General features: G+C 46.7%; 5 protein-coding genes and 1 non-coding gene across 6 annotated transcripts; 2 read left to right on the plus strand and 4 right to left on the minus strand.

The window, feature by feature from the left end:
• Window positions 1-1,955: 1,955 nt before the first annotated feature.
• On the plus strand, window positions 1,956-2,027 carry F5Y00DRAFT_t127. Its single transcript has one exon. It is a non-coding gene; the product is annotated as a tRNA-Ala (tRNA).
• Window positions 2,028-2,260: 233 nt separating this feature from the next.
• On the minus strand, window positions 2,261-3,503 carry F5Y00DRAFT_244134 (40S ribosomal protein S26E). The gene is made up of 3 exons (XM_048008782.1): window positions 3,003-3,503; window positions 2,836-2,938; window positions 2,261-2,681 (listed from the first exon to the last, which is right to left on the minus strand). The coding sequence occupies exons 1-3, from the start codon at window positions 3,151-3,153 to the stop codon at window positions 2,576-2,578; spliced, it is 360 nt and encodes a 119-aa protein (XP_047862210.1). The 5' UTR covers window positions 3,154-3,503; the 3' UTR covers window positions 2,261-2,575.
• A 44-nt stretch (window positions 3,504-3,547) lies between these two features.
• F5Y00DRAFT_145910 (ubiquitin family-domain-containing protein) lies at window positions 3,548-4,660 on the plus strand. Its single transcript, XM_048004431.1, has 2 exons — window positions 3,548-4,234; window positions 4,293-4,660. The coding sequence occupies exons 1-2, from the start codon at window positions 3,860-3,862 to the stop codon at window positions 4,377-4,379; spliced, it is 462 nt and encodes a 153-aa protein (XP_047862211.1). The 5' UTR covers window positions 3,548-3,859; the 3' UTR covers window positions 4,380-4,660.
• Window positions 4,661-5,051: 391 nt separating this feature from the next.
• F5Y00DRAFT_254693 (glycoside hydrolase family 18 protein) lies at window positions 5,052-6,245 on the minus strand (the record flags this gene model as incomplete). Its single annotated transcript, XM_048010202.1, has 1 exon — window positions 5,052-6,245. The coding sequence occupies one exon, from the start codon at window positions 6,243-6,245 to the stop codon at window positions 5,052-5,054; it is 1,194 nt and encodes a 397-aa protein (XP_047862212.1).
• A 1,165-nt stretch (window positions 6,246-7,410) lies between these two features.
• F5Y00DRAFT_145915 (NADPH dehydrogenase) lies at window positions 7,411-9,211 on the minus strand. Its single transcript, XM_048004432.1, has 3 exons — window positions 8,636-9,211; window positions 7,657-8,577; window positions 7,411-7,580 (listed from the first exon to the last, which is right to left on the minus strand). Exons 1-3 carry the CDS (start codon window positions 8,915-8,917, stop codon window positions 7,467-7,469), a joined length of 1,317 nt encoding a protein of 438 aa, XP_047862213.1. The 5' UTR covers window positions 8,918-9,211; the 3' UTR covers window positions 7,411-7,466.
• Window positions 9,212-10,383: 1,172 nt separating this feature from the next.
• Window positions 10,384-11,042, minus strand: F5Y00DRAFT_264665 (uncharacterized protein; the record flags this gene model as incomplete). Its single annotated transcript, XM_048011694.1, has 2 exons — window positions 10,384-10,737; window positions 11,028-11,042. 2 exons carry the CDS (start codon window positions 11,040-11,042, stop codon window positions 10,384-10,386), a joined length of 369 nt encoding a protein of 122 aa, XP_047862214.1.
• Between the last annotated feature and the right edge of the window lie 3,412 nt (window positions 11,043-14,454).

Below are 14,454 nucleotides of genomic sequence, written 5' to 3' on the forward strand. Positions count from 1 at the left end.
GAAACCGAAGGTTTGGAAGCAGAGATCAAAGAGCTTCAAGACAAGATCATGGAAGTCGGCGGAGAGAAGCTTCGTGCTCAGCGTACAAAGGTTGATGCTATCAAGGAAGAGATTGCCTCTCATAACGAGGAAACATCGAATGCCGAGGTAAAGAAGGCCAAAGCGGAAAAATCGAAGACGAAGCTTGAAAAAGACCACGCCAAGGCCACCAAGGAGCTGGAAGCCGCGATACGCGACCTTGAGAAGCTGGAAGAAGAGGTCGAGAATCAAGGTAGTAAATCCGAATCTTTGAACGCTCGTGTCGAAGAGGCGGAAGAAGAGCTAGCAGAAAAGAAAAAGGAACTGTCTACGTTAAAATCCGAATTGGACGAGAAGACCTCTGAACTTAACGAAACGCGCGCGGTCGAGATCGAGATGCGTAACAAACTAGAGGAGAACCAGAAAGTACTCGTTGAAAATCAGAAGCGTCTGCGTTACTGGGATGAGAAGCTAGGAAAACTCGTCCTCCAGAACGTTAGCGATTTGAGCGGACCCCCAGCTGCCAAGAAGCCGACGAGACAGGCAGGCAAAGAAACAGCGGAAGGCGAAGAGGAAGAACAGCAGGAGGAAGACGAGCAAGGGGAAGAGCCTGAACAGCAACCCGAGGAACTTCCGCGCTTCACGGAGGATGAGCTGCAAGATATGGACAAGGAGACTCTTAAGGCCGAGATTGCTGCGCTTGAAGAAAAGACACAGAATGTCAACGTGGATGTCAGCGTCTTGTCGGAGTACCGCCGCAGAGTCGAGGAGCATGCAGCTCGATCTTCCGATCTGGCAAGTGCCGTTCAGCAGCGCGACGCCGCCAAGAAGCGTTGCGATGACCTGCGCCGGTTGAGACTAGAAGGCTTCATGGAAGGCTTTAGCATCATCTCTCTCCGACTTAAGGAAATGTACCAGATGATCACAATGGGTGGTAATGCTGAGCTGGAGCTCGTCGATAGTTTGGATCCCTTCAGCGAAGGAATCCTATTCTCCGTCATGCCGCCAAAGAAGAGCTGGAAGAACATTAGCAACCTCAGTGGTGGTGAGAAGACATTATCTAGTCTTGCGTTGGTGTTTGCGCTGCACCATTACAAGCCAACGCCCCTATACGTCATGGACGAGATTGACGCTGCCCTGGATTTCAGGAATGTGAGTATCCCCTACAATTGTACCTTCTCATTAAGTCCTGTGAAATGTTTGCTAACAGAGATATTAACTAGGTGTCCATCGTGGCCAACTACATCAAGGAGCGGACAAAGAACGCACAATTCGTAGTCATCTCGCTGCGTAACAACATGTTCGAGCTCGCAGCCCGACTAGTCGGCGTATACAAAGTCAACCACATGACTAAGAGCGTAACGATCGAGAACCGCGATTTCATCGTTCGCGGCGCGACGGCGAGGCAGCAACAACAGCACAATGACCAGACCGTGGCTTCATGAAGGGATATATGACTTCAGTTAGAATACGTATGATATTTATTGCTCGTGTAATGAACGCTTTAGCGCGGAGCGCAATGGGGCTACGATGTTTGGGCTGGCGGTCAACGAGATGTCTGTCACGGATTTGATGAATGGTGGGCGGGTGCGTAATGGTATGAATATCCAAATGCGCGCTGGAGCGAAGCTTGTTTGGAATAGGAATATACGTTTGATTGATTCCTCTGTCTTATATCATGATCGGCGTAAAGTAGACCTAGGTTACCCGCCAGTTACCTCTCAGAACCTTCTCAAAGATGTAGTCTAGGAAGCAAGCTATGCGTAATGACCATCTTACCTGTGTTGTAAATGTCTCTGTTATATAGCATCATGTAAGGCTCAATTGTATTGGCCAGTGTTCTGACGATCCAACTAATTTAGCTAACTATATATACCTTATTAGCAAAGCTGCTAACCAGTGACATGGAAGCATTAAGCTTCCCGACCCCTCCAAAAGGGCGTGTAACTCAGTGGTAGAGTGCTCGCTTCGCATGCGAGAAGTCCAGGGTTCGACTCCCTGCTCGTCCATTTTTTTGCTCTGTTCATCTGCGATGACACTCCTTATTTTTTTTCTCCCCATTTTACCCAACTCCACGAATATCCAACGCTAGATTGTGCATGGAAGATTAGGTAATAGGTAAGTAATACTAGATATATTGTCTCTATCTTCACCCTATTGGACCAGCGTAAAATTATCTTAATTACGAAGTTTACTGGATCATTCAGGTCACGAAGCCTTCGGCGGTATTGAATTCAAGAGGTGATTAGACAGTCCAGTTGAATAAAGCCTTTGACTAATATGATAGACTTGAAAGCCCAGCCATCTAGACCGAAGTCTCAAATGTACTTGATGATGGGAAAATTAGGTCACAGAGGGTAAAAGCCGTAATTATGAATGGCCAATAAAAAGCAGTTGTTTTACGTCGTGGCAATATGACTTGATTCATAAGTCATTATCTGAGGTAGTAATCATACCGAAAACCGTTTTTCATGCAAGTGAAACCATTTCCGATGACCAGATGACCAGATTCATCGTCCCAGACCCTATCACTCCCCTAGACACCGAAAAGAAGCATTTAGGCAACCTTGGCAGTCTGGGTGGGAGTCACCTTCTTGCCATCCTTGTTGTAACGCACACGCGGAGGAGGAGCCCTGTTTCGGCGGCCTTCACGCGATCGGACACTAGAGATAAATTGTTAGCGGATATAGTTCGAGATCGAGGAGGAGGGAAGGAATAGGAGGGGGTTTTCGTTCGAGGTTCAACCAAGGCTCATCTCAGGCGCATACGCTGCCCGCTGATGAGCGCGTAGTCGGTCTCCTAAACGGGACGACGTACCGGACAATCTTGCCGTGGATAGCACAAGAGACACAGTACTGCAGCTTGAGGTACATCTTGGGAACCGTGTACTCGGAGAAGACGGAGGCGTCCGAGATATCACCTGCGAGAGAAGCCAGTTAGTTTGGTTGATAACTAATACTTTGGGAAGGAAGGAAAAGACGTACGGATGGCGGCGGACTCGACCATGTTGCGGATGGTGAAGCGCTTGATGGCCTTGTCCTTGGGGGTGCATCGCGAGCAGTTGCTGCATCGGATGGGCTTGACGTGGCCGCGGCCCTTCTTGTTGCGGCCGTTGTTCTTTCTCTTCTTGACCATGATGACGGTGTTCTCTATTATCCTATAATGTTAGAAAATGGTAATTGACAAGAAGGATACGAGATTCGCACGTACAGGACTTTCTGGTTGGAAGTTGTCAAAAAGAGAAAGTTGGGCTGGTGGATTGTAGGAGTTGTTTTCCGTGTTGAAATTGGTGCGCGCAACTTTGTCTAGGTCCAAAATTGTTTAGAGGCGCTCCACTGCTAAGGAGAAAGAATTGGGCCAATCAGAGTGGAGTTAGCCGATGGAGGGGCAAAATTAGCTGCTGCAAAACAGGTGCGACAGGGCAAGTAGGATAAGAAACCCTAGCACGTGATTTTACCGGTACTCCAAATTGATCAATTACCTAATCTTTTTTCTTTTTTGATGGGGACCCACTGCACCACCACCAGATCGTACTTCCATAACTTTTCGAGGCTCTAACTCCCCTCCTAATTTCTTTTTCTTTTCCCAAACAAAAAACTTATTTGGTTGCTTAGGACGGCAATAGCGATATTGTCTAGGTACGTTTTCTCATATTACAAGCATCTATTCATACAATCTCAATGATTTTATTATTCCTTTCGCAATGCCATTCGTGCTTCGACGCATTTAATTGCGTCGCCGCAGTGTCTGGTCGCATCCCCACGCGCATCACGAATATCCTCAAATTTAACTATTAATGACACTCATCTCTAACATCTAATCCTTTCCCCAACAGGCAATCATGCAGATTTTCGTCAAGACCCTCACGGGCAAGACTATCACCCTTGAGGTGGAGTCTAGCGACACCATCGACAATGTCAAGTCTAAGATCCAGGACAAGGAGGGAATCCCCCCTGACCAACAGCGATTGATCTTCGCCGGCAAGCAGCTCGAGGATGGCCGAACCCTCTCCGACTACAACATCCAGAAGGAGAGCACCCTCCACCTTGTGCTCCGCCTTCGTGGTGGTGCCAAGAAGCGCAAGAAGAAGGTCTACACTACCCCCAAGAAGATCAAGCACAAGCGTAAGAAGACCAAGTTAGCTGTGCTCAAGTACTACAAGGTCGACGGCGACGGTAAGATCGAGCGTCTCCGCCGCGAGTGCCCTGCTGATACCGTGAGTTATTCCCTGCCTATAATGGTTACGAGTTAATATACTAATGCTATCCAAACAGTGCGGTGCTGGTATCTTCATGGCCGCCATGCAGGACCGACAGTACTGTGGCCGATGCCACCTTACCTACGTCTTCGACAAGCAGTAAATGCTTATCGGGTCGTTTTGGAGTGTACACGGTTAGGAGTTCGGAATATCGGAACGGGGCTTACGGGAATCATGATAGGACATGGATGACTTAGCTCAGTTTCTATGAATACGAATTCATGCACAAGTACTACTATACTACTATTTCCAGATTGTGAAATGTTGTTGCATGGCCTTCAATACTCCTAGTTCTAATACCTATTGGCTAATATGCAATCTGCAATCTCAGACTATTAAGTCTGTGTACTTTACGATCAAGTAGTCAAGCCACGGACCAAGTAGGATCTATAATAGAAATTACTTGCTCTCGAATACAGTCCTGGCCTTCCATCTTTCGCAATGCTTATCCGAAGCTATCGTGAAGTTCTAGCCATGCACTATCTTCACATCTACGATAGCACAGATATTTCCCTTTGCAAGGACAAGACTTCCAGAGATATATTATTGATCCTTTTATTCACAGACCCGACCGGTACCAAGTTGCGCGTACGCAGGCCATTTGTACCTGGTGAACTACCAGTCGTCTATCTTAGGTATATGTCGAGTCTATCAGAGCAACCGCTCAATATTCTATAGCACTGAATCCACGTAACCCATAGACATTCTATAGACATTTTATAGACCCCCTATACCCTTTTATTCCGCCCGTGTTTTCAACTTAATCATCTCCATCCTAGTTATTAGGAAACCCAGCCCTGAGGTTCTCGTACTTACTATACGGATACTCGATCAAATTCGGCCTACGATCTAATGCCCCCGGTCCACCCAATACGTCAACCACATTCCCAATCAAGCTCTCCCTTCCCTCCTTATCGGCACTGCTCTCCCACCACATGGCGCCACCTAGCCGTCGCTCCTCGCGGATCCACCATGCTTTCATCCGCGCCATGTCTACCGTGTCGTAGCTGACTAGTGTCCGTGTATTGGGCTCGTAGCAGTAGCTGGCCCTAGCTTCGCGGTCGAAATACTCCGTAGCCCCAGGTAAAGGCAGTTTCTTGTAGTCGTGCACGCCGTTCTCCCAGGTTCCTTCGCCGACGCCGCTGTACCCGCTTCCTAGACCGTCTGTACCTTGGAACGCGCGCCCGTATAACGGCATCCCGAGAACGATCTTGCTAGGCGCTACGCCCCGCGATAGGTAATAATCGACGGCGGCGACGGTGCTGAAGGGTGTTGCGCGCGGGTTTGATGCGCTCGGGTATAGGTTCGCCTGGTGCCCCGCTACCGAGTCCCACGACCCGGCGTAGTCGTACGCCATCAGGTTCCAGAAGTCGAGCACCCGGTCCATACCCTGGATATCAAGCTTAATGAAGTTCTGCGCGCCGGCTGGACAGGCTACTGTCAGCTCGAAGTGGTACGGTGTGGGCAAGGTGCGGCTATAGGCGTCCATGGCCTCGCGTACGGCATACAACAAGGCGACGAAGTCGGCGGCCTCAGCTGGCGATTGTGGGTACTCCCAGTCCACGTCGATGCCATCGAAGCCCAGGTTCTTGATTAGCTCGACGCAGGAATTAGCGAAGTTGGCGCGACCTTGGGGTGTAGATGCTGGCTGCTTGAAGTTGCTGCTGTAGGTCCAACCGCCGACTGAAAGTAGAACTTTGAGTTGTCGGTTTCTACGCTTGAGAAGGTTAAGCTGCTTGAGGCAGCCGTATAAGTTGGTGCCGACGTCATTCCAGCTATCACCTTCCCAGTGGATGTCTGTGTCGGCCCAGGTATCAGTTAGATAGACCTCGCCGGACTCTGGACGCACGTTGGCGAAGGCGTATAAAATATGCGTCAACTTCTCGACGGGTAGGTCTTGAGGTCGGTGCTTACGGCCGTAGATGGCCCAGTTGACGAAATAAGCGACTGTGCGGAATTGGTGTGCCATGTTCACTTCTGCGGTGTGAGGAGGGGAAGAAGGCGAGTTTGAAGTGAGGAAGTCCGGAAGAATACGGTAGGCTAAGGCAAGGAGAGCTGATGAGAGGTGGGATGATGAGAACAAGGAGGGGCAGTGATGTGTAAATATGAAGGCCGCAAGCAATGCTGTCACAGCAAAGATGTAAGGGAGAAGAGTTCTGAGTGGTGGCATATGGTATAAATTATAATGTATGTATGTCTTTCTATCTTTATCCTCAAGTGAAATTAGTGAATCAATTTCATATGTAACATGCAATAAGGTTCAATTTCAGGTTGAGCTGTGTGGCTTAGAGCTGAGAGCTTGCCTGAAACCAGCAGAGTGGCGATGCGAGATACCGTACCTGCCTACCCTCTTAGCTCATAGCTCTCTCCGGTAACCAATCATATTTTGGATATTCATGCAGTCGTTTCTCATAGTTTTGAGTTCCAGCTTGGCAACTGGATAACACGGCAGCCACGGCAAGTATCGGGAAGTTGTCTTGCGTGGCAGTGTGGCTGAAGCTGTAAATCAGAGTGTCTAATGTGGCTTGTGCATATTTCACGATTGGCTGCCTCTCGAACCCCTTTTTTCATAGACCAAGTCAGGTATGTAAGCAGTCTGACCTCGAAGACTCAGCCAAAGGAAAAGTTCATAAGCAGCGAAATAGATACATTATAAATACAGTATATGAAATATATAGTAAATATTGGTACACTATGGTTTTGCGTGGAACTTTCCTCATACGATTGCCGCTCATGTAGCTTCAAAGCCTTTGTACAAGAGTCCACCATATATGGCCCAGTATTATCAATACGCATAGTTCGGCTCTACGCTACTTGGACAGATCTGAGAGGATTCTGTCGCCTCCGTCTGCTTCCCAACTGATGTAGGAGTACTTGATTTAGGGCGCGAAGAATATCAGTATGTAGGATGAGATATCACCATCGAGGTTATCGGATGCCAAATCTGAGTTGCGTATTAACATTCATCTGTTTTAGAATACTAGTATCTCAGGTACCCATATCGTTAGCACTATATCGATCAAGATAGATAGAAAAATTCAAGATAATAAGATTCCTCTATATGTAAAACGCCAGTAATGCCTATCTAGCTAACTAACGAATCTATGAACGGGAGAGGAAAAGCGCTGGAGCATGTAAATGCATAGGGCAAAGATAATCGACATAGTATCCAATCCTTTCCTTCTCCTCATCACGGAACAGGACCGAGGCACTGTTCCTTCGTCGGTTGAGCCTTACGCTGCTTAGTGGCCCTGCCTCCGAAGCCCCATCCGATCTGGCTTGCAACATAGGTTGCTACGCCGAGCTGTAAATCGCAAGCGGAATGTTAGCAGTCATATTCCAAAAATGAAACAATTTCCTTTATGACATTTATCACATACCTCTTCAGCCCAAGCCCAGACAAGACCGGGGTTCTTCTGGAACATGCGTCCAACGCCCGCGATATCCACCGGAGTGTCATCGGCGTCCTTGCCGCCCACAAGCAGATCATTAGCTTGCTGTCCGCTCATGATAGTACCGACAGTAACCACGTATGCGTTGTCGCCAACAGCTCGCTTGATGGCCTTGGCGAACGGCGCCTGATAACCGGGGCCTGTGGTGATCTTCTGAAGGGGATGGTTTCCGGCGCTAGAGACGTCGATAACATCGACACCATGCTGGGCGAGCAGCACGGACAGGCGCACCGCGTCCTCCAATTTCCAGCTGTCGCCAGTGTAACCCTCAACACCCTCAAGCCAATCGGTGGCGCTTATACGTACGAATAGGGGCATGTCAGCCGGCATAACAGCACGGAACTCATCCGCCAGCTCAAGAAGTAGTCGAGCGCGGTTCTCGAAGCTACCACCGTACTTGTCCGTGCGGTGATTCGTAACAGGCGACAGGAACTCGTGAAGGAGATATCCGTGAGCGGAATGTATCTCCAGCACATCAAATCCGATCGCGATAGCGCGCTTGGCAGCCGCCACGAAATCGACCTTGAGCTGCGCGATCTCCTCCAGCGTCAGCGCCCTGGGAACCACGTGGTTCTCATCAAAAGGGATAGCGCTCGGCGCAACCACATCATCGGGCCAGCCGCCTACATCGGCGGCAGCCGTAGCGCCCCTGTGCAACCACGGCGCGAGGGCAGAGGCCTTACGGCCGGCGTGGGCGAGCTGGATGGCGATGTGCTGACCTTGGGAGTGCGCGAAGTCAACCGTGCGCTTGATGCCCTCCATGTGGTCGTCGAGCCAGAGTCCAGAGTCATTAGGGGTAATACGTCCGCGAGCCTGGACGGCGGTGGCTTCGATCATGGTTAAGCCCGGCTGTAGGAGTGATTAGCAATGTCTTGGTAGTTATTTTTTGCACGACCAAAAGACTTACCCCGCGCTGGATGATACCGCCAAGGTGAGTTAGGTGCCAGGGTGTGTGGAAGCCATTTTCAGCCGAGTACTGGCATAGCGGAGAAAGCATAATACGGTTCTGAAGAGTAAGGCCGCGGATCTTGAGGGGAGTGAAGAGCTTCGGGATGGCACTTCCATCGGGCTGAGGATCCAGAGCGGTTCCCGCAGGAGGCTCTTGGGCCGGTGTGAAGAATGGGACACCCTTAGCCGCCTTGTTAGGGATGCTTAAGGCATTGACCTTAGTACCGTTGACGGTAGACATATTTGTCTTGGTCTGGGGGTATTCTTGCTATAGTGAATTATATATCAAACAGTTGAATAAGAATGCTGGGTAGTAATAGTGAAGAACGAAGTCTATAGGGTATGATGCTGAAACGTTGATATTGAATGATGATGCTGCATGGCGAGAAGTTGTGATATCGAGCTGGAGTGCCGGCCAGGTTATATATGCTGAGCTATCGCAAAACAACATACGTCCACCTTTCCACTCTGCATGCCATTGGCGTTACTAAGCGTTATGGTGGTGAGCCCCTCCATAACCATCTCAGGAGAGTAAAAGGCTACCAAAAATGAGGGGCTCGTACTATCTCATGGAAATATCTCCGAGAGTGTAAGCTAGCTTCACACAGGGATTACAAAGTGCCGACCAACATCACCAATCAGAATTAAAAATCCACATTGATTTCGATACATGTTGGGTGATATTTATCCGATAAAACTTGTCTGATGCAAAATCGCGCTGTGGGGGATAAATCGGGGACGCTAAATGATGTCGCGATGGTCCTGTGGTCTGGCCAGAACCAGTTACAGTGGTACTATGTAAATCAACGACCCGTTAGCCTACGTTAGTTATAACATAAACGGAGTACGATTAGATAGCTGGACCAATTGTCCCGGTTGCCCGGTATTGTATGATCAATCACCCGATATCCTCTTTCGCGGAGAATGCGGAGTTACATCGTCGGAACTTGTTGCTGGCAAATCAGTCTTAGCTCTGGAGCATGCGGAGTCCATCACCAATACCTAGCAAACAAACTGGACCAATAGCCCCTGTCCTCTCGGAGAATACGGAGTCAAATTTTGGGTGTTTTCCCAATTAGGTAGTCCTGATGAGTAATTGTCCGCCATACCGGACCGGGTATTAAAATGCCCGGTCCGTGATTAGACATGTTTGGCCCACTTCGGGCCGGCCCGCAGCCGGAAGTATAACAAAAGAACCTTAAACCTTGTGTCACATGATGCACATTACTTCACTTTTAGTTGCTCAGTTACATCTTAGGTATCAATATCACAGCTACAGAGTTATGATACACCTGGCTGCCTATGAGAAAATATTATTTACAGGTCATTTGAGATATGCCATTTGAAATAAGGGGACTTTAGAGAGTCTTCATTGATTCTGCCTTGTAAGGTTGGTACTAAGGAGGTTAGGTACCTAGGTAGATTAGGTAGATTAGGTACATGAGGGAATTCAAGCGCTCGTAAGTGCCAAACCAGAATCACACGCTAATTTTAACTTTCTTCAAGCTCAAACAAACAAACTATGTAACTTTCGAGAATAGGACCAATCCATATCGCTCCAAACTCCTAATAACCGATAATGCATTCGCTGTAAAAGATTCGAGTGTTGCAGGTATTATGCGTATTAGTACTTGGCCTGTTTGGGTTGGATATTAGGTTACCATCTTAACAGGGCTAGAACGGGATAGATAATTGCTTACCGTTGATTTATGCGGTACACTGATCGGCCGGAATTTGGATCTTGTCGCCAACCTGGGTAGTGGCATACTGATCCTTAAGGACCTTAGAGCTACCACGAAAGCCATGCTTGGTGCGGACATGATGGACCAGGAGATGAAATTTTATGGCACTGTAACCACAAATGCCGCAGCGACGCCTATTGATGGCATCCGCTTGGAGGAACGCCGAGTTAACACGGTGTTTCTTAGATATATGAGAACTGATGTTGTGGTGGGCGTTCGTCATTTCGGCGTTACAATTGCCGATCCCACACGAAAATTTCCCATTAGCGAGAATATTTCCTTGCGCATTCGGATGCTTAATCTCGTTGCCTTGGGCGTCCTATGAAGAAATAGTAATTAGCTAGTCTTCTCTACTAGAGAGTACAGCTCTTGATCATGCCAGTGAGTAAGACGAGGACGAGGTTAGTAAAACCGGTTCCAGCATATCATCATCGCGATATAGTATACCTCAGAGACAACGTAGCAGAAGGGGACAATTGGGGGTAACAGGAGGGAAACGCCCATCATGTGCTTTATGATGCGGTGTTTAGGGGGGGGGGGGGGGGATATGATGTGGTTTATGATAGTAGGATCAAGGGAAAGACAATTAGAGACAGGATCTTTACTTACAAGATTAGGCGCCATGGCTGAAGGTATTAATAATCCCTAATCTCTCTCTCGCAGATGGTTGATAGTTTAATGGCGTGGGGAGCGCAGCAGTGTAGCTGGAGTAGAGGATGTTAAGGGTAGTGTGAGAGTAATAGGTGTATGATATTAATAGGATAATTTAATGTAAGGAATATTTATCCGTGTTGTATGATGATAGTTGTTAAGTAGTATGCCGGGTTTATAGGTAATGGCGTTGGTAAGAAGATTATATAAGTAAGGTAAGATTAGTTTATGTTTGATGTTAAAGATGTTGTCTGTTGGAAAAAAAATCTCTTGGAGATGGGGGAGGGGGGACGTGTTTATATATTGCCGCAAAGGCGGTGATTTGATCAAGTAACGCTTCGAGAAGCGGAAGGAACGACTCTATCGCGGGTATCGAGGTACAGGACGACATCAAGGTGCTGCACTAATGTTGTAGCTAGTCAAAACTGCAGGAGCGGCCATGAACACCTTAGCACCTGACAACCCCTAAGGTACCAAAACTGCTATCCTTAGGTAGTCTATCTATACGTACCTAAGGGAATACTTTCACAATCATATCACGACCAATAAGAAAATTTTAGATTACTCTAAGTAAGGCTACGTACTTGCTATATGGCATGCGGGCCAATGAGCTTTGTAGATTGTTATGAAACAAGTTTGATCCCAACCTAGGCCGTCCCCTGCGGCAAACATGCCTGAGGATACCTAAGGTATCATGTCTATGGGACCAAAGTGAATAAGTCACTAGGTGCCTTCCATCACACTCCAGGTACTAGGTACAATCAAGGTTATCAAACATTCCCTATTAATTATCCAAAGAAGGCACAGCACTAGGTGCACCATTGCCGCCAATTATGTCCCGCCAGCTGCTATACCTTCCATCCGATATGCCTTCAGGTTTCTGTACTTTCCATGCCAGTAAAGAACATTCACCGGTGTGTGATTGGCCTCTTCTGGCCAGGTGTTAGGTACGTTTCTATGACAATGACCCATGACCATGAACCGGCATCTCCTGCAGAGTTCTTTAGATAACTTTCCATGCCAATAAAGTACAGTAAATATATTTATCTGCTTAAATATCAAGGGCTTAAATATTAAATATGTGAATTCCAATTAAGGCTAAGGAGTTATGTGCACTTATGTGGTTTAATAAAATTAATTCCATTAATATTTACAAGATCAGAGACCATTCCGAGAGCTCTTGCCGTTAAGAGATCACAGGCAGGAATAGAAGAATAAGAAGATAATTAAAAGAAAGAAAAGAAAGCCATAAAGTCCAGGAAAACGCCGAAATCGGCGAAATCGGCAAAACTAAAGAAGTAAAGAAAGTTCTATTTAATCTTATTATTACCAAAATAAACCATAAGTAACATGTAAATTTATATTTTTTCGAAGTCAGTAAAAGAAAAATCTGATGGATATACACTAGAGGTTGCCCCCCGGGCAACACAAAAGCCTAAGGTTTACACCGCACCATGTTTCTATACTATTTTTATTATTTTTATAATTATTATTGTTATATTAGCAACGTAGCCCCTATTAAACTGGAGGGCACCCCTTATTGGGATAATAATCCGTCCCGCACGAAACCGCATCTATCTCGATCTTACGGTCATACATCATTAAATACAAGAAGGTCTCTTGCTGCATCGTGTCTTTTTCCTCCCCCCCCCCCCCCCCTTTAGTCCGTACGTACGTATAATATGGATTAGACCTTGTCGACCGACACCCCTACAATAGCCCGAATTTACTGCTATTACATGGCTGGACAATACTTTCAATACCCTCGAAACCTAAATAATAAAGAAGCCTCAAACAGATGCATAAACTTATTCCTTTCATATTTACTGCTTTATAAGGCAGGAAAATTATCTGTAAGGTAGCAAGGCATGTGTCCCAAATAGGAAATTTTTACTCGCATTCAACACAACATCCTAAGGTAAACCTTAGGCATTCATTATGTTGTTCGTTACGGTGAAGGGCTGTTACCGTCTGTACGGGATCTTGAACAGTCGTGGTTGACTGCTATGGTAAGGGCCAACAGCGATGCGCGCCGTATTAAGGGTTAGTAAAGAGTGAGGGTATTGTATAAGCATTGTATGACTAAGAGCGTAAGTTCTAGCTGCTATCTAATGGGTGTATAAACAGCGTAGCGTAGCTAGCCCTGTCGTGCTAATTGATCAACTTGCATTCATCCAGGGCTATGTCTTATACCTTTAGGGTTACGTCGCCAGAATATTTATACAGCTCTGCTTAGACAGCTGACAAGGTATACAGAACCTGGATACTTGAAACAAAAGCCAAAATCGAGACAATATTTGGCACGACGGTATGCTTGTTGTTCTGTCAAGTTGATGGATATAAAGAAAATATGGTTCTTGTTGAATGGAATGGAATATAGGGGAGGATACCGGGTAATGCTTTATTGAGTAATTATACCAATAGAAGGATTGATGGTATTGCTTGTAAATATCTATCATTGAGCTCTATCACGTTGAGGAGCGCTGCCATGTGGTCCTGGGTCTGGAAGGATAACGGTATGCTGATGGAGCTTGAAGGATAAAGCTGTCCGGTAGAATTTTAGCAGAACTCCTCAAAAAGACACTCAGTTGGTCATATAACCAGGGATACTTAGAACAGTTGGATTTATGACAATTTCGCGAAGCAACTAGACAAGCTTTGAGCATTGACGGATGATAGCTTCCAAGTAGAAGAGCGCCGACTAAAACTAGTCATCTGGCCTGGGCTAGTCTTGAGGCGACGGTGTTTTTTGCGACCTCATTGTCTCTAGGATCTGACTTCCAGGGTAATTTGTAGGTATAACGAAGGATATGGATGATTCGGCTAGAGTTGAAGAGACTTTGCAACTTAACTGGGCGGCATTCTTGTTACTAATTGATAAATATGACATGTTGGAGGCAAATATCAGCTTGGATAGTTCACATATACTGGTATACTGTCACTAGAGTCAATAATACTGTAGTTGGAGAGTCTTCATCCAAAACACTTACCTACATCCTGATTGTTTGAGGCTTGGCTATTATGATCGTGTCCAACTACCAGGAATAGTGTGGGTTGAGTACCTATTCTTTAGGGGAAAGGACTTATTCGGTAGCTTAGATCACATATTCAACAAAGTAGGTAAACTTGACAATGCATACTATAATTACCAAATGAATGCCCCTCCGAAATGTCAGAATAGACCCTAAGGCGTGGTGGTGATATTCAATCGCCGAAGAATTAATCGAGAATATCTGGGCGCTTGGTTACGTAAGTATGTACCTAGGTACTTATATGCAATCCCTGTATTCCGTAAGACACCAATAGAGGACAGTACTCAGGTATTCCGGTGTTTTGCCGAAATGGTACGTACCTTCTAGTGGGGACCTGAGCTCGACAAATTTTT

Source organism: Daldinia vernicosa, assembly GCF_022497035.1.
Source record: "Daldinia vernicosa strain CBS 139.73 unplaced genomic scaffold F5Y00scaffold_45, whole genome shotgun sequence".
NCBI lineage: Eukaryota > Fungi > Ascomycota > Sordariomycetes > Xylariales > Hypoxylaceae > Daldinia > Daldinia vernicosa.